Source organism: Manacus vitellinus, unplaced genomic scaffold (assembly GCF_001715985.3).
Source record: "Manacus vitellinus isolate BGI_N305 unplaced genomic scaffold, ASM171598v3 scaffold_42_pilon, whole genome shotgun sequence".
In the NCBI taxonomy this organism is placed as follows: Eukaryota; Metazoa; Chordata; class Aves; order Passeriformes; family Pipridae; genus Manacus; species Manacus vitellinus.
The window spans coordinates 498,346-520,260 of NW_021940553.1; the positions used below are offsets into that span (position 1 = coordinate 498,346).

Here is a 21,915-nt window from a genome sequence, read left to right on the forward strand (position 1 = left end):
ACCTGACCAGTCCTGATGGGGGAAATGTGTGGCTCTTGTCTTTATGAGGTGCTTGTTACTGAAAGCAATGGAACAGCAACCAGAATCAAAGACACACAATGTAGAGATTGGTGTCATGGCTTTAGGTCAGACATTCAGTGTCAGGGAGTGATTATCGCTATCCTGAAAACTTTTAATTCAGCATTTAGAAACCTGAGAGTGTTTTACCCACCCTCCATTCTTCCTGCCCGCTTCTTCTTTATTCTCATTCTATTTCTCCAAAGGCAGAAGGAGTAGGATTTATAGGATAGAAGGAGGAGGGGGGGGAAAAGGAAGGGATCATTCTCTTTTTTTTTTTTTGTTATAAAACAGCTTTTCTTTTCTGTTATAAAACATAGCTCAGGCAGTAGAATTCAATGGAATTAGTACTAGTTTCCCCTCTTGACTCCTTCTGCCTGCTTCATCTCTGAGATGATGGGGGAGGAGAGGTAGAGAAGAAACCAAGAGAAGGGAGGGCTTCTTGGATGGCAGCAGCCTCAGAGTGCACTGAGCTGGGACGAAGGCCTGGGAAGGACCCCCACATCAGATGGCTGTGCAGAGCTGACTGCACCCCCCAAGGGGTCTGTGTTCCTGCAGGGGCAGCTCTGCAGTGAAACATCATCCCGGGTTAATCCTTGCCTGCTCAGCCCAGGACCTCCTGGTTTGTCCTCATCCCATCACACCACAATTATTTTATACTCAGTGCTTGCTGCAGAGGGAGGAGATATTATTTATGTGGCACAGTTTCTGCTCTGGATGCTTTTGTTCTGAGAGCACCAAACTGGGGTGAAAACAGGCCATGGTGCCTTTGTTTCACAGCCGTTCTTTACCCCAGAGTCTCGTCTCCCCTCCTCAGCCTTTCAAACACAGCTCCTCCGTGAACGTGCTTTATAGGACCAATATACTTCATACCCCTGGATAGGTTTGTTTGCTTACAGAAGAGGCTAATCTCCATCAGGTTATGAAATCAGCTCACATGCTTCAGTGGCCTTACTCACTATTGATATCCCTGTTCGATCCCTGTTGAGCTCTCTTTGTCGGAGGTAACCCCTTCTCCTACTCCTCCTAAGCTTATTTCTTAAGCCACCTCATTCAAGTCCCACATCCCCATGGTATTTAGATGTATTAAAAATGACTGGGAGGAAAATAAATGGCAGGCAGTGAGGCCACTAAACTGTCTGACTATTAATGGTCCTGTTAGTTGCAAATTTACTTTACCACAAAGCCCCCAGCATGTAATCCTTAGATGAATGCCTTTGATTGTGAGGGAATATTTACAGCTGACCCTGCCAGCAGTCTGCAAACCTGCAATGGGCCTCCTGTCCCACATTAAATCCGCTGGCATCTGTTCCTGGGTTCTTATCAAGCACATGCTCTGTTGGTGCAGTGTTTGGGCTGCAGTGCTGGCAGATACGGTGGGCCTTGAAGAATAAATCCCCACATTCCTGGGAAATGCTAATTCTTGTGAACCGTTGTCACACAGGGAGGATGGTTACAGTGTGTACCTGCCTCCAGGCATCACCATCCACTGGGAGGTTTCCCTGAGGCTTTGATCCCTGCCGGCCACCCCCTCACCATAGCAGGACTCTGGTCCTGCTGCTGGACCACTCTTCACCGAGGACAAAATTCTTCTCACGTCTTCAGACTTCTCCTACCATTTTTTCAGACATGCCTGAGCGACATGAAGTGATTTTTATGATGTTTTTTATCTCTTTTCCCCCTTGCCGACACCTTGCATTAGTCCCCAGTTGCTCTTATTGAGCATGTTGCTCTTGCAGAGACCCTCAGGTGATTCTGGCCTCCTCCAGCCACAGCAGAGCTCTGCAGCAGCACAGGCTGAAAGCCAGCGAGAGCTCAGTGTGTCCTGATGCCTGTTCCCCGTGCCCAAGTGGACAAGTGAAACTCAGCTTGTCATTCCCAGCATGTCCCAGGGTACGTGAGATGGATCCAGACTACTGGGCTGCTTTGTGTCACACAGGAGACCTGGTGGTGTGTGGTGGGCCTGCTCCATCCACTCTGCAGACAGGGATGTCTTTAGGCCTGTGCTGAGGAATGACATGCATTTTCTCTCTTCTTATGCCTTTACCCAAAACTCACGCTTTTCCATCCAAGCTGGATGAATGCTGAGCATGTCTGGGCTTGAACATGGACTTGGAGCCAAGACCATTGGCAGTGCAGAGGTGTCGTGGGTGGCTAGGGGGATATTTGCTTTTGCTTTTTCTGAGGTCCTACTTTGGTGGGGAACTGGAGAAACGTCTCGGAAGTTTGTGATCACTTGACCCTTCAGGTGTCGGATGGTGAGTTCCCAGCAGAGTTTGTGCTTTAACTCTCCTGCACCCAACAAAGGGAAAATATTAAAAAAGTAATAAATTACTAAGACTGCTCCTCTGCCTTTATTTGAAGTAGAGCCTGGAGCTGCTAGAGCGTCCCAAGAGGAGTTTGAGGACAGTTGTTTGGTTTAGGGATTGCTTTAGAGTGTATATACTCTTACCCACTCACTTTTTCTTCAAATCCGCAGCAACATTTGGCCCAAGGCTGGCATGGATGTGGTAGCATCACCAGTGAGATGCACTCAGCCTCAGCTGGGCTGCAGCTCAAGAGGACACTGTAAGGACTGGCAGCGCAGGCAGTGGCCCTCCTGTGCACCGAGATAGGTCTGTCAGACCTGGCACAGCTCTGGACTGGGGTTATTTTGGGCTAATTTCTGGTCATTGACAGGTACAAGATCTTGGCATTTTGGCAGAGTAATTAGTAAGCTGACACCTCCTTCTTATCTGAAAAGCCCCCAGACTAAACCCCAAACCAGTTGTCTGGAACCAGATTGGACAGGGCTTGGAGCAACCTTGTCTAGGGGGAGGTGTCCCTGCCCACGGCAGGGGGGGGGGAAATAGACGATCTTTAAGGTCCCTTCCAATCCAAACCCATTCCATGACTAATTTTCAGCACTCCTACATCCACTTTGAATTGTTCTCAGTGGCATTCAGGCTTTCAAAACTGATCCTGTAAATCTGGATGGACACCAAAACCAGGAAACTCTGAGCATGCCACTCAGCTTCCAGTGCCTACGGGAAAGAAAATTACTTTTTATTAAAACCAATTAATTTGTTACTTACTTTAGAAAAGCCCTATAAAAACATATGAAGTTAGTTCTCACCGTTACTGCTAATTTGTACCCAAGCTCTACAGTTGCAAATCTCAGGTAACTGTTTCTTCCCGGGCGGTTGTTGTGTCAGCTCACACACATTCCTCATCTATTTCTGGTCCTGATTGCTGATTCAGCTGGTGTTTAGGAGACCCTCTGGCAGTATTTCCCTGTGTTTCACACTGAAGAGTAATCCTATTTTAAAACCACAAACAAAGCCTTTACGCACTATCTTTTGTTTTTCATAAAGAGGGTGACAAACAGTTTGGGGATAGAAATAAGCAGCACAAGATGATGCTGTCTATCATCAAGGTCAGCATCATTTGTCCTCCAGCACCCTGTTTTTAATTAACCCTCTCCTTTGAACTTTTTGCCTTCACAAATCCGTGCGGGTGTAGTGCTGGGATCTGCCTGAGACGAGAAAGCCTTGAGTCATCTTTAGAGATACGGGGAGCCTCCTGCTTTTCTCAGATGTTGGCTTTACTTACAACAACAATATTACTCATTTAGTTTTTCACCAGCCTGCACATTTTACTTTCAGAACTCATCAGTTGTCCCATCCCTGAAACCAGTCCCATTCCTTGGTGTCTCAATGAAAAGGACATCTGCCACATCCACTTGCAATGGGAAAATGGGCAAGAATGAGATGGCCCTGAGGATGCTGGTCCCCACCAGGCACTGTTTCAACTTCTGGCCATTTATTCCTAATTGCCTAATTTCTCCCATTTATTGTGCTTATTGAGTGTGTGGATCTTCTTAGGAAGATTCAATGGCTCTGTAATTAATTAAGAAAAACTTGGGGCATTTCTTAGTGCTTTGTACTCATATTCCTGCCTGCAATGTACAGACGGTGCTGATATTCATCCCAGGAATTCCCAGTCCAAGGTCAGACAGGCAGAAACACTGAGGTCAGGGCAGAGGGAGAACAAAAGGCCTTCTCTGTACAGGTCAGTTATACCCTGGGCTGATCCCCAGCAGTGTGACAGGCAGGTCAAGGGGGAGATTCTTCCCTTCTGCCCTGATCAGGTGAGACCCCACCTGCAGAGCTGCCTCCAGCCCTGGGACCCAACAGCACAGGGATGTGGAGCTGCTGGAGAGAGTCCAGAGGAGGCCACGGAGATGCTCCGAGGGCTGGAGCCCCTCTGCTCTGGAACCAGGCTGGGAGAGCTGGGGGGGTTCACCTGGAGAAGAGAAGGATCCAGGGAGACCTGAGAGCCCCTTCCAGTGCCTAAAGGGGCTCCAGGAGAGCTGGAGGGGAGTTGGGACAAGGGATGGAGGGACAGGACAAGAGGGAATGGCTTCCCACTGCCAGAGGGCAGGGATAGATGGGATATTGGGAGGGAATTCCTAGTCGTGAGGGTGGTGAGGCTCTGGTACAGGTTTCCCAGAGAAGTTGTGTCTGCCCCTGGATCCCTGGAAGTGTTGAAGTCCAGGTTGGACGTGGTGTGGAGCAATCTGGTCTAGTGGAAGGTGTCCCTGCCTATGGCAGAGGGTGGAACAAGACAGGCTTTAAGGTCCCTTCCAACCCAAATCATTCTGGGGTTCTATTCTGTGACTCTATTCTGTGATTCTATGACATGCTCTGCAGACCAAGGCTGGTATTCTCTGAGCAGAGCACGATGCAGGTGTGAGCAGAGACCTGCTGGGCAGGTAGGACAGGGGAGCAGCAGCAGCAGCAGACCTGCCTGGCCTGGGATTTGGGTGCAGGACTTGTCCCACTAACCACCTCCCCTCGTGGAAAGGTCCTTCCTTGCATTACAGTCCAATTCCACAGCCTCTGCTTCCCATGCAGGCTGCAGGTCCAGTTCCTGAGTGAGTCACGGGGTGGCCCATGGCAGGGGGGTGGGAGCTGGAGGTGTGGTACCTATCAGGGACCCCGTTCAGCAGCCGCCTGCCACAGCCTTGCCCGGCAGTCCCTACCCATCATATGACCTTCCTGAGCACCGGCATGTGACTGGACCATGCTGGAAAAGACCCGGCAGAGCAGAGCAGAGAGGCTGCAGAGGGGGAGGGCAGTTCTGCCAGAGAGGATTAGTAAGCTAAACAGATAGGGAAAGCTTTGAAAGAGGGGGCTTGTGTCAGAGTTGATGCAATAGCAAAGGGGGAGGTAGCTGGATGACTGGGAGAGGGAGGCATGGGGCAAGTCGGGAGGGAGAGATGACCTCAGAGGTGACATCTGGGGTCAAAGCAGGGAAGTCTGAGTCTGGTGGAGAGGAAGACACTGCAGTCATCAGAGCAGGAGAGAGCAGAAACTTGAGGAAGATCTCTGACAATAAGACTAGTAAGAAATGAACACAGAAGCCATGCACTGGGATGAAACATGAAGGTGCTGGGAGGGTTGCTGTGGGAATGAATTTTGGAAGAGATGTTCAGAGCTGCAGCTTCTTGCCATGCCATGAACAGAAAGTTGCCTGCTGGTTGAAACTTTGGCACAGGTTGTGTTAACAGGCATCATCCAACCTTGTTTCACAGGCTCTGAGCAGAGCTCTGCACAGCCAGGTCCTTCCTGCAAGGACTGTACCTGTCCTGGGTCCCTGTGTGCTTTGTCTGCCAGCAGGGAGGTGGAGAAGCCCCTGGAAGGGAAAATCAGCATTGATTGTGGTTTATCAGCTGATCCAGGGGAGCTCTTGAGCAAAGGAGCAGAAAAAAGGAGCAGATAGAATTATAGAATTGTTTAAGACTGGAAAACACCTCTAATGTCATCAAGTCCAACTGTCCAACCCATCACCGCCACGTTAATAATCATGATTATAACAGAGGAGAGGAGAAGGATTCTTTGATCCATTTTGGAGGTACAGGAGAAGAAAGGGAATTTGAGGCCGTGTTTTACAGTACAGGGCACATTCAGCTTTAGAAATGTTGACAGGATTCAGAGATAAAGAAACGTTGAGGTTGGAAAGGGCCAGTGGAGACCATCTAGAGCACCCTCCCTACAGCTCAAAGCAGGGTCAGCCAGAGCTGGTTGCCCAGGACATTCTCTCTGGCCCACCTGTTCCAGGGTACAACCATTCTCTTCTGCTTAAACAGAATGCCCCATAGTTTAATTTGTGCCTAAATTGTGGGCAATATCCCTGATTCCAGGGATATTTTTGGTTTAATTAATCAAAAGCACATTTAAAACAGTACTTCGTGGTTATGAGCAAGAGAGGCTAGGGCAAATGTAAACACAGGATTTAATTTATCCCCAAAAGGCTTTATGATCGGGCACTTACATGATGCCTTTATTTACTCATCATGACCACTGGCTGGTCCATTTCTGGCCATTCAAGCCAGGAACGCACAACCTGCGTAAACGGTTTGCTGGCAAAAACTATCCTGAATAAACACAAACTTCAGCTACAAGGTTATTTAATCACACAGGAGGTTTGTTTTACCAGTGACTCCCTCCTAGCTGGGCGTGCAGGGGGTGGATGAACCCGCAGCGCTCGGACAGCATTCCAAAAATATTGAGTATTAAGACAGCATCACAAATTGCTGTGTTTTTTTTTGTTTTGTTTTGACTGCAATCCTGGCAGGCGGGTCCCCAGCAGAGAGGAGAAGGTGCTGTGCCTGCTGCGTCACACTCCAGCAGCAGTGACGGGGAGGGCAGATCCTCGACTGTTTCCTCACCTCTGGTCTATGTACAGCATACACAGGACAGAAATTATTTAAGTAGAATGTGTAGCTAATCTCCTGTTGCAAAGAGTTGCCCACGTTCTGGGAGGACTCACCGGGTATCAAAAGCGTTTCAGTTGTTTGCATCTTTTAGGTGATACACTTACGATGAGTTATATATGTACACATATATACAAACACATAAATATATGTATGTAACTAATTTCATCTGCTTCAGTAAGGAACTTGTGGCCCCCTGTGGAAGCATATCTTCTTAAAAATCACAGGGAGGAACATATAACATAACTGAGCTCTGCAGGTGACCCAGACAGAATTACAGACACTCTGTATCATCAAATACAGATGCTGACTTGCATCAGCAAATCTCTGATGCAGGTCAGTCCATCTTCTGGAGATGCATTTCACCCTTTTCCATGGAGTGACAGAACAAGGGGAATGGCTTCCCACTGCCAGAGGAGAGGGTTAGATGGGATATTGGGAAGGAATTGTTGGCTGGGAGGGTGGGGAGGCCCTGGCACAGATTTCCCAGAGAAGCTGTGTCTGCCCCTGGCTCCCTGGAAGTGTTGAAATCCAGGTTGGATGGGGCTTGGAGCAACCTGAGATGGTGGAAGGTGTCCCTGCCCATGGCAGCGGGGTGTAATGAGATGGTCTTTAAGGTCCTTTCCAACCCAAACCATTCTGGGATTCTAAGATTCTATGATCTTGCTCCTGGGACTCACTGCCAGTAGATTTTAAGACATGCTTGTGGACAGCAGCTTAACTGGAGAACTCATCTACCATGTGTCCAAATGCTTCTGTTTTGCTGTCCATGGGAGGAAAAGGCAAACAATGGGGGTCAGCTGTGCCTCTGGAGGAGCCAGGCATGTGGGAGAAGGAGAGCAAGAGTCCGTAGGCTGGTCAGGAGAGAAGATTTCAGGGAAAGAAGGTGCAGGCAGCTGTTTGAAGGCTGGAAAGCTCCAGCGTTTGCAGCATTCAATCTGGTTTCAATTTAAAATGTCTTTGTCTTGAAGATTTCCTGCTTAAGCATTAGGACAAGGAACCCATTTGTGTGTAATTTCTGTGAACGACAGTTTAATATCCCCACATAATCCTCAGACTCCAAAAGCTGGGTCTGTCAGAGAAATGCCAAGAAATCTACAAAGAGGTTTGAGGAATTGGCTTCCATTCCTGTGCAAAGAACAGGTCGAGCCCCCTCCTGCAGCATGGAGGATATGTGGTGTGTTTTACTGAGCTGGAGTTAAGCTTGACCAATCATCCCAGTGGATCCACGTGTTAAAGGGGTTTTAGCACAGACCCTCCTGTGACTCCACGTGCCCCTCTAGTAGAAGTGAGTGCCCTAAGTCTGAGCTGAGTGTCAGGCTGGAAGGTGAGCAGGAAGGTCCCCTGGCTGGAAGTGAACTCTTTGTGGTTTCCGACCTGCCATGAAAACATAACCCCAGCCAGTCTCGAAGCTCACCTGTCCCTCCACCTGTCCACCAGCCAGGAGGGATGGTGGCTGTCAGGGGCATTGGCTGATTGTCACTTAGGGTGACATTTGGCTTGGCAGTTCCCGTAGCACTGATAAGCTTGTTCACTCACAGCCAAAGCCACAAAGGAACTTACATGAGACAACACTCCTGTGCCCGTTCACTCCCTGCTGCCTGCTGGGCAATGCCAGGGCAGGTAAAGGGGTGCAGCCCCCTTCCAGTCCAGGGGACACATTCAGAGGAGAGAATCATGGGATCAGAGAATGCTCTGGGTTGGAAGGGATTTTTAAGCTCATCCAGTCCCCGTCCCCTGCCATGGGCAGGGACACCTTCCACTAGAACAGGTTGCTCTGAGCCCCATCCAACCTGGACTTCAACACTTCCAGGGATTCAGGGGCAGACACAGCTTCTCTGGGAAACCTGGGCCAGGGACTCCCCACCCTCCCAGCCAACAATTCCTTCCCAATATCCCATCTAACCCTCTGCTCTGGCAGTGGGAAGCCATTGCCCCTCGTCCTGTCCTCCCATCCCTTGTCCCAGCTCCCTCTCCAGCTCTTTTGGAGCCCCTTTAGGCCCTGGAAGAGGCTCTCAGGTCTCTCTGGAGCCTTCTCTTCTTCAGGTGAACCCTCCCAGCTCTCCCAGTCTGGCTCCAGAGCAGAAGGGATGGCAGAAGCCTTTGCTGCCATTGTCATCAGCCCTTCAGGGGAGGATGCTACCAGCAGGGGCTCCCAGAGCACAGAGTTCAGGTCTGAGCACAGCTGGATGTTTGCTGCCAGTGCCTGTTGGGACAGGGAGGTCTCCCTGGGCTTGCACAGCACAGGTACCAGGGATAAGGGACAAGGGAGCTGAGAGGGGTGGCACCAGTGGAGTTTAAGGTGAAGTCTTACGGAACTGAGAATTAGGAGGCAGCTGCCTCCTACACAGGAGTTTTCAGGAATATGATTTTGGACTTACATGCCTGAATTTTCTGCTTAGGAACCCAAAGCTCTTTTTGAGTCAGCTCATACAAACCAAATATCCAAGGCAGGTGGTGCACCAGGGGAATAACCTGATTAAAACCCAACAAGGCCACACGCTCAGCTGCCTCATCGCTGGTGCCAGCACCAGATATGTGCTAGGCTGCCCCTGAGAACAGTTGTCAACCTCCCAGTAAAGCTGAACATGCATCTCAGGGCAGTGGTCACAGCCTCAGGTCTGCCAGAGCTCAAGGAGCATTTGGACAATGCTCTCAGGCACACGATGGGATTGTTGGGGTGTCCTGTGCAGGACCAGGAGTTGGACTGGATAATCCTTGTGGGTCCCTTCCAACTCAGGATGTTCTGTGATAGCCTCCCACCACTGCAAGCCCTCAGCAGCTGAGCAAAACAGTTCCACCTGTGGGGAAACAGAAAATGCAAGTAACAAAAAGCACACCCTGTTTGTTTTGGGTTTGATTGATGAGCACAGGTGATAATCCCCACCACGTGTCAACCACTTGTGTTTCACACCTCTCCTCCAGCTCTCCCTGACTGCAGCGTTGCTCCTGTGCTCTGCTATCAAGAAGCAGCTGTGTGTAGAGGTGCTTCCCATGGAAAGGCCGTGCTCCTGCCCTGGAAGAACACGGGAACAGGTGGGGGGGAGGGCAGTAAGGACAGAGGAGGAGAGTTGCATTCAGGTGTGTTGTGAGAGGGGATTCCCGCAGTATGGTGGGCAAGGCTTTAGAAGTGTTGAGGACCTCAGCTTCAGCCAGTTTTAATTTATTGTATCTGGAAACTCAGTGTTATAGAGTGTTGCCCAGAGAAGCTGTGGCTGCCCCTGGATCCCTGGAAGTGTCCAAGGCCAGGTTGGATGGGCCTTGGAGCAACCTGGCCTAGTGGAAGGTGTCCCTGCCCACGGCAGGGGGTGGAACTGGATGAGCTTTAAGGTCTCTTCCAACCCAAACCATTCTGTGATTCTATGTTAAAAATAAGAAATAATATTTAGCCATGTCCCAGGTTTCCCTCCTTGGAGATCAGTGCTTGGAAGTTGTTTGGAGACTTTGCAGAAAGCTTCCCCCCTGCCGAAACCAAAGTAAAAGGCACATTTTAAGGCAGGTAAATGAAGAGCTGCAGTCACAATTAGAGCTCTTACACTTTCCAGACATGTAAATATTTGTGATAGCTTGAATATTTTCCTCTTCTCACCTGGGTGAAATCCTAGCAGCAAAGCTTTGGGGGTTTTTAACTCTAAACAAGAGAGACAAAAATAACATCCTGGTTATTGCATTTAGATAGGCAGCAAGTTCTTGCTCTGCTTATCTAAACTCAAGAGTTAAACCCAGACTGTCTCATGCTGGGGAGCTGCCTGCACACCAGATTACTGCCCTCTCAGGAAGATATGCCTCTTTTTTTTCCCCATTCTATCAAACTTGTCTCAATGAGCCTTTTGCTGCAACCAGGTACCGCTTTCAGAAAACGTTTTGCTTTTACTGAGCTGCTTTGTCAGATTTCCCAAACAGTTCTAGTCGCAAACGCCGCCTAAAATGGAAAAAAGAAATATCTTTCATCTTAACGAGTCAGTCTGTGATTATTTTATAACGGTGCAATAAACAGCAGTTGTGATTTATAAACACAAGTCTCTTTGCTCCGGTTTCCTGGTCACCTCAGTGAGCGATGTGCTGCTCTATTCCCATCCTAAGCTGCCACCTAATGGTGAACATGGTAAGGCTGCTGGGATGAAGGTGGACTCGATCATCTTAAAGGTCTGTTCCAAACTTAACAATTTTGTGACTATGTGATCTCAGGTGGAGGTTGGACTCTTTTTGCAGGGAACAAGGGACAGGATAAGACGACAAGAGTCTCAAGCTGTGCCAGGGGAGGTTCAGGTTGGACATCAGGACGAATTTCCTCCTTGAAAGGGTGGTCAGGCCTTGGAAAGGGCTGCCCAGGGAGGTGGCGGAGTCCCCGTTCCCAGAGGTGTCCAAGGAACGCCTGGATGTGGCACTCAGTGCCCTGGGCTGGGGGACAAGGTGGGGATCGAGCACAAGTTGGACTCGATGGTCTGGGAGGGCTTTTCCAACCTCAATGATCATCTCACTCCATGAGGATCAGCACGGCCAAGTCAGATATGGCAGTGCACTCTCTGAGCCCTTTCTAATAAAGAATTGTGTGATTCTGGGATTGTGTGATTCCCTCACTAAAAGCACCTGTTCTGTGAGCCGAGTGTGAATCCTAGAAGAGGCTGAGTTGGAAGCGGCCCACAGGGATCATCGAGTCCAACCCTTAGCCCTGCACAGGCCCATCCCCAAGAGTCCCCCCCTGCGCCCCAGAGGATCACCCAAACGCTGCCGGTCTCGGTGCTGTGCCCACTGCCCTGGGGAGCCCGTTCAGTGCCCAACCACCCCCTGGGGGAAGAACCTTTTCCTGAGATCCAACGTAAGCCTGCCCTTACACAACTCCAGGCCATTCCCTGGGTGCTGTCCCTGGTCCCCCCGAGCAGAGCTCAGGGCCTGCCCCTTCTCTGCCCCTCCCCAGGAAGTTGGAACTGCAGTGACGTCTCCCCTCAGTCTCCTCCAGCTGAGCACACCAAGTGCCCTCAGCCGCTCCTCACACGGCTTCCCTCGCGCCTTCCCCATCTCCGTTCGCCCTCTCTCGACGCCACAAAACAAAACGGCATCAGTTTTATTCAACAACGCGCGGCCACAGAAGGGCCCCGCCTCCCTCCTCAGGGCCCGCCCCGCCGCCATGCGGAAATCTCGCGAGATCGCGCCCCTGCGCTGCTGGCGCGCCCCGCCCCCATCCCCCCTCTTCCGTCGCCGCCATCCCCGAGGTTGAGGAAGCCATGGCCGGGCCCCGGCCTGCCGCCATCTGCCGCCAATCCTCGCCCTCCCGCCCGTCCCACCCGCCAGCCGCCCTACCGCACATCGGTGAGCCGGGGTCCACGCGCACGCGCCCGCGTATTCCCGGGGATGGCGCGCGGGAGGGCAGGCAGGGGCCGATGGGGTTCGGGGCGCGGGAGGGGCAGCACTCCCTGTGGGACTCCATGGCTGCGGTGATGACTCTCTTAGGACACCTTTGGATGTAACCGTGAAAAGAAAGCGAAATTCCTGAGCGGCCGCGCCGGTAGGGCGAGCGGCCCGGGCCCTGCGTGCCGGTGTGCTGCGGGTTTAATGTGATTTTGTTTTAATCGGTGTTTTCCAGCTGAGCTCCCAAGATGGTGCGCTACTCCCTGGACCCGGAGAACCCCACCAAATGTGAGTTGATGTTTTGGGAGAGTTCGTGTAGGGAAGCCGCTGAGGTTTTGATTTCAAAAGTTGGTCTTTTTTCTCTCCCGCAGCGTGCAAGTCACGGGGATCCAACCTGCGGGTGCACTTCAAGGTAAGGAATGTGTAGTGAGCAGGAAGTGCAAATTCGGTTGTATTTTATGTTGGTTTTGTTAGTTTTTATATTATTTTTTAAAAGAACCCCGGACTGGGATTTTAAGGATCATCCCGCTTCAATGCCCTGGTATGGGCAGGGACATGTTCTGCTATCCCAGGTTGCTCCAAGCCCCGTCCAGCCTGGCCTTGGACACTTCCAGGGATCCAGGAGTAGCCACAGCTACTCTATGCAACCTGTGCTAGGGCCTCACCACCCTCATAGGCAAGAATTCCTTCCCAATATCACAAGTTTTCACTTTGGTTTGCCTTTTTATTATCATCAGGATTATAGTTACTCTCTGACTTCTGCAGTTAGTAAGTACTATCTTAACACTGAGATTTTATCCTTAATTTTTTGTTCTAAGCCCTTTCTTTTCTCCCCTTTGCAGTTCCTTCACAGGAAAATTGCATTGCCTGGAATTACATTGTTAAAAGTTGAAATTTTCTTGGTTGGATTTAGCCATTAGGTAAAAAACAGTAAAAGTGTGCTGGAGCCACAAAATCAGCAGTGGTAGTTACACCAAGGGTTAGAAAAGCAGATAACAAAGAAAAAAAGTGTTATTAATTATTCTTCATTGTTTGAGGAGGTTTTTTTGTGAGTATTTCCTTTGTAGTCACAGGACAAGGGTCTGGGATCCATGATTACGTTGGAAAGATGTGTTACTTTGTGTGCTCTGTGTTGCAGAACACTCGGGAGACTGCTCAGGCCATCAAGGGAATGCACATCCGCAAGGCCACCAAGTACCTGAAGGATGTCACCCTGAAGAAGCAGTGTGTCCCCTTCCGGCGCTACAACGGGGGCGTCGGTAGGTGTGCCCAGGTGAGACCCTAGGGGAAACAGGGGACTGTGCCCAGGTGAGACCCTAGGGGAAACAGGGGAATGTGCCCAGGTGAGATCCCTGGGGAAATGGGGGACTGTGCCCAGGTGAGATCCCTGGGGAAACAGGGGAATGTGCCCAGGTGAGACCCTAGGGGAAATGGGGGACTGTGCCCAGGTGAGATCCCAGGGGAAACAGGGGAATGTGCCCAGGTGAGACCCTAGGGGAAATGGGGGACTGTGCCCAGGTGAGATCCCTGGGGAAACGGGGGAGTGTGCCCAGGTGAGATCCCTGGGGAAACGGGGGAATGTGCCCAGGTGAAATCCCAGGGAAATGGGGGAGATGTGTCCAGGAGAGATTTTAGGGAAATGGGGGAGATGTGTCCAGGAGAGATTTTAGGGAAATGGGGGAGATGTGTCCAGGAGAGATTTTAGGGAAATGGGGGAGATGTGTCCAGGAGAGATTTTAGGGAAATGGGGGAGATGTGTCCAGGAGAGATTTTAGGGAAATGGGGGAGATGTGTCCAGGAGAGATTTTAGGGAAATGGGGGAGTATGCCCAGGTGAGATGCTAGGGAAACGGGGGAGGTGTGCCCAGATGAGATCTGGGGAGACACTAGAGCCCCTTCAGTGCCTAAAGGGGCTTCAGGAGAGCTGGAGAGAGACTTGGTATTAGGGATGAAGGGACAGCACAAGGGGGAATGGCTTCCCACTGCCAGAGGGCAGGGTTAGATGGGATATTGAGAAGGAATTGCTGTCTCTGAGGGTGGTGAGGCCCTGGCACAGGTTTCCCAGAGCAGGTGTGGAGTAACAGGACAAGGGGACCGGCTTCACATTGGCACAAGTTGCCCAGAGAAGCTGTGGCTGCCCCTGGATCTTTGGAAGTGTTAAAGGCCAGGTTGGACATGGCTTGGAGCAACGTGGGCTAGTGGAAGGTGTCCCTGCCCATGGCAGGGGGTGGGATGAGATGGTCTTTAAGGTTCCTTCCAACCCAAGCCATTGTAGGATTATGGCAAGTTCGTGATGCCTGATGTGTGAACTGTGTTGTACTGGGATAAAAGCAGAAGTTCACTGTTGCCCTCTCATTGCAGGCCAAGCAGTGGGGCTGGACCCAGGGCCGCTGGCCTAAGAAGAGCGCGGAGTTCCTGCTGCACATGCTCAAGAACGCAGAGAGCAACGCTGAGCTCAAGGTGGGTGTTACTGAGCACAGTGTCCCTGTTCTGCTGCCTGTCAGCAACCCTGACCCGTGTCACTGACGTGGAGGGACAGGGAACTCCATGGCACCGCCAGGCCCAGCTGTTTCCTTGGTCAATCCTTGGTGGATCCACAGCTCCCTGACACTGCTAAGCTTGGCTGTTTCATTGGTGAATCCTTTGTAAATCCTCAGGTCCGTGGCACTGCCATGCTCGGGTATTCTGTTGCTAAATCCTTTGTAAATCTTTGGCTCTGGGACACTGCTAAGCTTGGCTGTTCCATTGGTCAATCCTTTGTAAATCCTCAGATCCATGGCACTGCCATGCTCGGGTATTCCATTGGTAAATCCTTCATAAATCTTCAGCTCTGGGACACTGCTGAGCTCAGCTGTTCTGTTGGCAAATCCTTGGTAAATGCTCAGTTCCATGCACCACTGTGCTCATCTGTTCCAGTAAATCCTCAGGTGTGTGACCCAGCCAAGCTTGGCTGTTTGGTTGGTGCATCCTTGGAAGACCCTCAGCTCTGTGACACTGACAAGCTTGGGTGTTTCTTTAGTGAATTCTTGGAAAACCCTCAGCTCCCTGTTGCAGCCAAGCTTGGGCGTTCATTCACCAGCAGTGGTGACTGGGACAGTAACTCACATTCTTGCTGTGGAGGTGGTTGATTTGCAGATGAAAACAAGTGACAGGTTTTATTTCTCTCCAGGGCCTCGATGTGGATTCCCTGGTGATCGAGCACATCCAGGTGAACAAGGCTCCCAAGATGCGCCGGCGCACGTACCGGGCACACGGCAGGATCAACCCCTACATGAGCTCCCCGTGCCACATCGAGATGATCCTCACCGAGAAGGAGCAGATTGTGCCCAAGCCAGAGGAGGAAGTGGCCCAGAAGAAAAAGGTATGGAGAGCCCTGTGTGCCTTTTCCTCCGTCACGTCATGAGAGCCAAGCATTCAGCAGAGGGGTTGCTGTGATGACTATCTTAGGACACCTTTGGAATTCCCATGAAAAAAATTCAGTTATTTCTGAGCAACCCCATTTTTAATTTTAACACAATATTAAGCACTTAAAAACCCTAAGAACCTTTTTTTTTTTCCTCAGTTGTGCAGGGGTTTTGTTCTTCCCTCTCATAACCACAGTATTCCCTGACTGCTTGGGTGAAGGTGGGGTGTGTGCGATTAAACTTAATTAAACTTGAGTTCAGAGTGTGTGAGCAGCATAGGGATTCCTGTGTGCATGCAGGTGTGATCAGTGGATCATCAGTGAAGGAATTTCTAACAGCTCTCAGTGCTTCCAGAAGATCTTGCAGATGAACTTGTGAGATGTTTTGGGAAGACGTTTTCTCATTTCACGGTTTTCACATTTCACCATCTTCTCATTCCGCCATTTTCCCGTTTTCGTGTCTGTTTTTCAGATCTCCCAGAAGAAGCTGAAGAAGCAGAAGCTGATGGCCCGGGAGTAAATCTGCACAGGCAGATGTACATAAATAAAACAAGAAAGCTTAAGATATTACTCCGTGTGTGTGTTTCTGTGCTCTGGGTTCTGACCGGTGGGACATGGGCAGGGAGAATTATGGGATCACAGACTGGTTTGGGTTGGAAGGGACCTTAATATCATGCAGTCCACCCCCCTGGCGTGGGCAGGGACACCTTCCAGTAGACTGGGTTGCTCCAAGCAGTTCTTCATCAAAAGAGAGCAAATTGTGAGGATTGCCATTAATCATAGAATCCCAGAATGGTTTGGGTTGGGAGGGACCTTCACGCTCATCCAGTTCCACCCCCTGCCATGGGCAGGGACACCTTCCACTAGCCCAGGTTGCTCCAAGGCCCATCCATCATGGCTGGGCTTCGCGAACGAAGATTTGGGAAGGCTCTATCCACATTTGTTACAGGCACGCTGGTGTCTTATGAGGCCAATACGTGACAGACATATCCGATTACATAAGGCACAGCAGAAACACTCCTTAGATGGTGTATTCTGCAAGACACGGTTCTTTCTGCATTGCCTTTTGAGAGTGATCCTGCGTGTGTTCTCAAAGGAGGCAGCTGCGTTATAGATGGTGTGTCTCCAGGCCTCCCAACTGGAGGCCAGAGTAGACCAGTTATGGTGATCACTATGGCCAAGGCTGAGATGTTGTTTTCAGGGAGTCCTTGTATCTTTTCTTCGGGGCTCCTCTCATGCGGCAGCTAGTGGCAAGTTCACCATAGAGCAGGATCTTAGGGAGCCTGGCCTTGAACATTCCAGGGATCCAGGGTTGCCCTGGGCAACCTGTACCAGGGCCTCACCACCCTCACGGAGGAATTCCTTCCCAGTATCTCATCTAAAGCCGGTCCGCCTGTTCCTGCGTGGGTGCCGATGCCGTACCGCCGTTACTCCCCCCCACACCGTGATAATTTGGGACACTGTTCCTGCCCCTGGAATTTTTTTTGGGGGGGGCCCCTCAAACGCAGCCGGGGGGCGGGGCTGAAGGTCACGTGACGCGCGCTGCCACCTCCCATTGGCGGAAGCGGCGCCCCGGAAGCCGCGGGGCCGGTGCGGGCGCGGTGAGTTGCGGGCGCGAACCCGGTATCCCGACATATCCCGCTATATCCCGATATCCCGGCATCCCACCTCGCCCCCGCCCCTCCAGCACAGCCGGCCGTGCCCGGCGCCGCCGCTCGCCGCGAGTGCGCCGGGTGTACCGGCCCGAACGTCCTCGCAGAACGGGAACGCCTCCTGGCATAACTCGCCCTTCCAGGCTGGCTCGTCCTTTATGAGAAAACGGGGGAAAACGGGCTTTTTGTCCGCGTGGCCCTTTCCAGCCTCCACATCCACTGGGAGCAAGGCCCCATCGCCCTGAGGTTTTCCTGTCACGGCGTTCCCTGTGCCCCCGGCGTGTGGGGGCTCACACTGAGGAACGAAACCTCCTGTCGCAGAGAAATAACCTATTAAAACCTGACCTTTTTTTTTTTTCCTCCCTACTTTCCTTTTTTCCTTCTTTTTTTTTTTTTTTTTAACGTATTTTTCTTGCTCACCAGGTGACGGCGCATCACCAAGTGACAGCAGGAATCCATCAGGACGGTGATTCCCCCTGTTGGGACGAGTGGCTCCGGAGGGTCACTCGTGACCCTGGCACAGGTAAGGGTGATTGTTTGGCCTGGAATCTTGACACGAAGTGGCTGCAGAGACGAAACACAACACATGCTGTTTCCTTGGGACAGAGCATGGGAGTGACAGGACAAGGGGGAATGGCTCCACACTGCCAGCAAGCAGGGTTAGATGGGGTATTGGGAAGGGATACCTGGCTGTGAGCATGGTGAGACCCTGGCACAGGTTGCCCAGGGAAGCTGTGGCTGCCCTTGGATCCCTGGAAGTGTCCAAGGCCAGGTTGGAATAACCTGTTCAAGTGGAAGGTGTCCCTGCCCATGGCAGGGGGTGGAACTGGATGATCCTTAAAATCCCTTCCAACCCAAAGTATTCTGTGGTTCTGTGAAAATTCTATATCCTGGGGTGTTCCCTCCAGCCACTTTATTCAACTGCTGGATGAATCCTCAACATCTTGCTGGAAATTTAGTGTCTAGGAAGTTTTGGTGAAGAGAATACCTGAGTCATGTTGTCTCAATTTAACATTCTTCCCTAGACTTCAGAGAGCAGATTTAAGCTATATTTGAAGCAGCCAGAACAGAACTTGGAAGTAGTCAACTGGAAATCGATATTCTCTTTTTTCACGGGGCTTAAAATCTTTAGGATAGCTTAAAACTTTTCCCTGGCGAAGCGTCCACGTCTGCCTGTTCATTGTCCATCTTGGAAAGCTTTTGTTTTGCTTCTTAATGCGAGAACTGAGATGTCAGCAGCCCAGAAAGGAGGAATGTGAAGGGCAAAGCTCTGTAGCAGCAGAGTGTGTCTAATGTATTGCTCGTCAGCACTGGCAGGGACAGCTCTAATCCCACTTAACTGCTTCCTCTCCCAATCATACCTCTCTGCCCCTCTGCTTTGGTTTTCTGCCTTTTTTTTTTTTTTTTAGCACAGACTCCAGGCTGCCAATTTTGAGGACTTCTCTGTGGGTTACAGAGAGAGGGGATGGTTCATTTTCTAATAGTTAATTTTATGGGATTGATGTGGGATCAAGGGATTCCTCTTGGGCAGGAGGAAGGAAATAACCCACATTCTGTTTCTCTCAAATCCTCACTGGGATTTTCTTCCTTCTCCCACGGTCCTGCCTTTTAGTGGTAGCAGACCACTGGATGACTTGGAGTGCTGCTGTTTAATTTCCCTTTAATTAAAAAGAGATTAAGAAAAACAAACCCTTTGGACTCTTTCCTACAGCAAGAACTGGGCTAATATCTTGCTGCTTAAACTGTTTTTGTGTGGTTTTAGCAAAAACTCTCATTTTCTGAATTAGTCTTTCTGAGTTGCAGCTGCAAGATTGATGAATTAGTAACAAATTACTGGGGTTTTTTGTTAAAATGTGAAGAATGTTCCCCTTCTGGAGGATTTTGTAATGTTGAAACACACAGCAATTTTAACAGCTAATTTATAATTAAAGAAGACTCTATGCCCTAATATCAACTACAGCCTTTATTTAATTTGTTTTCTTGGATCATGACATACAACATTCTCATTCCGAGCTGTTTTTTTTCCCTCACCACCTTTGTCACAGGGCAAGGGGCAGCCATGGTGTGCATTCCCTGCATTGTCATTCCTGTCCTCCTCTGGGTCTACAAGAAGTTCCTGGAGCCGTACATCTACCCCGTGATCGCCCCCTTCATCAAACGTGTGTGGCCCAAGAAAGCTGTGGAAGATCCCACAGGCATAAAACAAGGACAAGGAGGCAGCTCTGGGGATCCTCCAGCACCTTCAGCTGCAAAAAGAGGCCTGGAGTATGAATCTGGAAGCTATAAAGTAAGATTAATTCACTTAGCTAACCAGGGAAACTCAGGGGTAGTTCAGGGTGGGCACCACAGAAGGATTGATAGTTGGGTGTTTTTACAGACCTTTTTGGGGAGATTTTCTTATGGATAGGACTTGCCACTACTGAGCCAGCTAGAAATAGTGGCTTCAAGACAGCTCGTGGCCTTGGAGAGATAGGAATTGCTCTTGTTTCCTGAAACAGCTTAATTAATTTATGCTTTTTTTAGGACTGGCTATTCTTTCAGAGAAGGAAAAAAGTCAAATATTTGGTAAATTGCACAAGATGTATGAAGCAGAATTAAAAAAAAACCAAAACCCTCTCTTCAGCCAGCTCTACCAGTCATAGTGGGGAAAGATGTTTAGTGCATGTAAATCGTGCATTTATTATTTATTTCTTCTGTCAAATTTAAAAGACTTGTGAACGTTGTCTCTGCTCTCATTTCCCCTGAAGGGATTATTATTTGCAAATCTGCGCAGACACCACCACTTTTGGTTCTTGCTGCAGATTTCTTCATAGATCTTCACTGGCCTTGCCCCCAAAACCCATTTTCGTCTCCAGCTGTTTGGGTGTGAAGTCCTCTTTTCGACATCCATTAATGGCACTGTCTTTTATTTGCAGTTTGAAAGCAACAGCATTGCAAATGGAATTGCTGCAAAGAGATCCACAGGAGCTTATGACAAGAAAACGGATTAGAGGAGTTAATTCCTAAGGATTTTATTCCCCCGTGTCCAATATGAACTGCTGATATTTCTCGCTCTCTGAGACTTGTTTTCTTTGCACATTTTAGCTGAATAAAAACCTTTATTGCTTGCAGGAGAGAGTCTGTTTTGCCACTAAAATGGCATCTAGTTCGTTTTTAGTTTAAAATATTTGAAAGCTGAAGTTATTGTATTTTTCTTGCTGGAACTACTTTTCATCTACCATTTATTTAGTGTGATTAGAGTTTAGGTTAAATAACTTATGAATAAACCTATCTATGGAAGGTAAATGTATCTTAGCATCTTAATTTCACTAAGTGCTAGTGGAATACTTGAGACTTTCACCTTAAAAGTTGTGTCTGTTCTTGACCTAACTAAAGGACTGTGGATTGCATTGTGGCAACAGAAGCTCTTGTTTAAACTATAGGGGATTTATATTTTTCATGCCAAATCTGTGGATGAGGTAGAGGAGTTGTGCTATATGCAAAATTTGCTTAGCTTACTAAAACAGAAACTCTTGATGTGATACTTCTGTTAATTATTGTCCTTTAAATACTATGTCTTTTTGTTTGTTTGTTTCCTGAAGAGGAGCAGCAGAGGCATGATGCAAAAGAATTATTGCTTTATCTTCTGTTGTGGTGATTTAAAATGGTGCAGTTCCGGCTTTAAAAAAAGAAAACAACTAAAACCTCTTTAACATGTTTGTGGAATTTTAACTATAATAAACGAGGATTTTCTTTAAATATAAGTCGCTTCATGCAGTTGTTCTTGGGCATCTGAGTGATAAACACCTAAAATCTTTGAAAACCTGTAGACAGGCCCCAGGCAGAAGGAGGTCTTAAAACTCCATGACTTCATGATAAAGTGAACTGGGCAAGTCCAGCTTTGCCTCCTCCTGGGAAGATGGACTCTGCTGCTGACTTGAGTACCAACCATGATGTGTTTTGAGTGTCCCTGGGCTTAGTAAAGAATAAAACTGATAATTCCTGCTTTCCCCTCTCTGCCAAACCAGAGCACTCTTTGAGAGATTCAAAACCAAAACCACTCCAGCAGTTTTGGATTGCTATTTATGGTTTAATTTCCCTAAAATCCTACCCCAGACATGCCTAAAAAGGTACACCTTTTTATACAGGCAGTCCGTGTCACTGTGGTCCAGTGTTGTGCTTGTGACTGTGATTTCTCCTACCAGATAATTAATTATGCTCACCTAATGCCTCTGGTGAGGTGCATCATTTCCTACCACTGCCTGATTTGGTCAGGCCTTGTGTGAATCCATCTGCAGCATCCACATGGATATCAGGCCCTGGTTTCTACAGCCATTGCTTCTGTAATGAGCAGAGTCACAGAAAACCCCTTGTAAGATGTTGCTTAATGCTGTTTGCTCTCCCTTAATGAGCGAGTCTGTTCAAAAGTGAATTTGGAATTGCTGTTTAATCAGCTCTTGCCTCATCCTTGGAACATAATCCCCCACAGGATCAGTGTGTCGCAGATACAGCTTCCTCCTAGATCAGTGAATCACTGAATCATGGAATCATGATTAAAAAAGCCCTCCAAGACCATCGAGTCTTGTGCTTGACCCCCACCTTGTCGTCCAGCCCAGAGCTCTGAGTGCCACATCCAGTCGCTCCTTGGACACCTCCAGGAATGGGGGATCCACCACCTCCCTGGGCAGCGCCTTCCCATGCCTGACTACCCTTTCCATG

At 49.5% G+C, this 21,915-nt stretch overlaps 2 protein-coding genes and 2 non-coding genes across 4 annotated transcripts; all 4 read left to right on the forward strand.

Moving 5' to 3' along the window:
• The first annotated feature begins 11,979 nt into the window (after positions 1-11,979).
• RPL17 (ribosomal protein L17) lies at positions 11,980-16,135 on the forward strand. Its single transcript, XM_029962151.1, has 7 exons — positions 11,980-12,027; positions 12,399-12,451; positions 12,535-12,575; positions 13,302-13,436; positions 14,524-14,622; positions 15,332-15,523; positions 16,038-16,135. Exons 2-7 carry the CDS (start codon positions 12,412-12,414, stop codon positions 16,083-16,085), a joined length of 555 nt encoding a protein of 184 aa, XP_029818011.1. The 5' UTR covers positions 11,980-12,027; positions 12,399-12,411; the 3' UTR covers positions 16,086-16,135.
• LOC112841492 lies at positions 12,245-12,313 on the forward strand. The gene has a single exon (XR_003213067.1). It is a non-coding gene; the product is annotated as a small nucleolar RNA SNORD58 (small nucleolar RNA).
• Positions 15,589-15,657, forward strand: LOC112841234. The gene has a single exon (XR_003212845.1). It is a non-coding gene; the product is annotated as a small nucleolar RNA SNORD58 (small nucleolar RNA).
• Positions 16,136-17,579: 1,444 nt separating the features above from the next.
• CUNH18orf32 (chromosome unknown C18orf32 homolog) lies at positions 17,580-20,960 on the forward strand. The gene is made up of 3 exons (XM_018078756.2): positions 17,580-17,740; positions 19,263-19,504; positions 20,133-20,960. Exons 2-3 carry the CDS (start codon positions 19,277-19,279, stop codon positions 20,205-20,207), a joined length of 303 nt encoding a protein of 100 aa, XP_017934245.1. The 5' UTR covers positions 17,580-17,740; positions 19,263-19,276; the 3' UTR covers positions 20,208-20,960.
• The last annotated feature ends 955 nt before the right edge of the window (positions 20,961-21,915 follow it).

Excerpts from the sequence above, each read along its gene's own strand:
- CUNH18orf32 (XM_018078756.2), top strand. The coding sequence starts at position 19,277 with ATGGTGTGCATTCCCTGCATTGTCATTCCTGTCCTCCTCTGGGTCTAC. Across the intron at positions 19,505-20,132 it reads ATGAATCTGGAAGCTATAAA|TTTGAAAGCAACAGCATTGC; the intron begins GTAAGATTAATT and ends TTTTATTTGCAG.
- RPL17 (XM_029962151.1), top strand. The coding sequence starts at position 12,412 with ATGGTGCGCTACTCCCTGGACCCGGAGAACCCCACCAAAT. Across the intron at positions 13,437-14,523 it reads GCGTCGGTAGGTGTGCCCAG|GCCAAGCAGTGGGGCTGGAC; the intron begins GTGAGACCCTAG and ends CTCTCATTGCAG. Across the intron at positions 15,524-16,037 it reads AAGTGGCCCAGAAGAAAAAG|ATCTCCCAGAAGAAGCTGAA; the intron begins GTATGGAGAGCC and ends TCTGTTTTTCAG.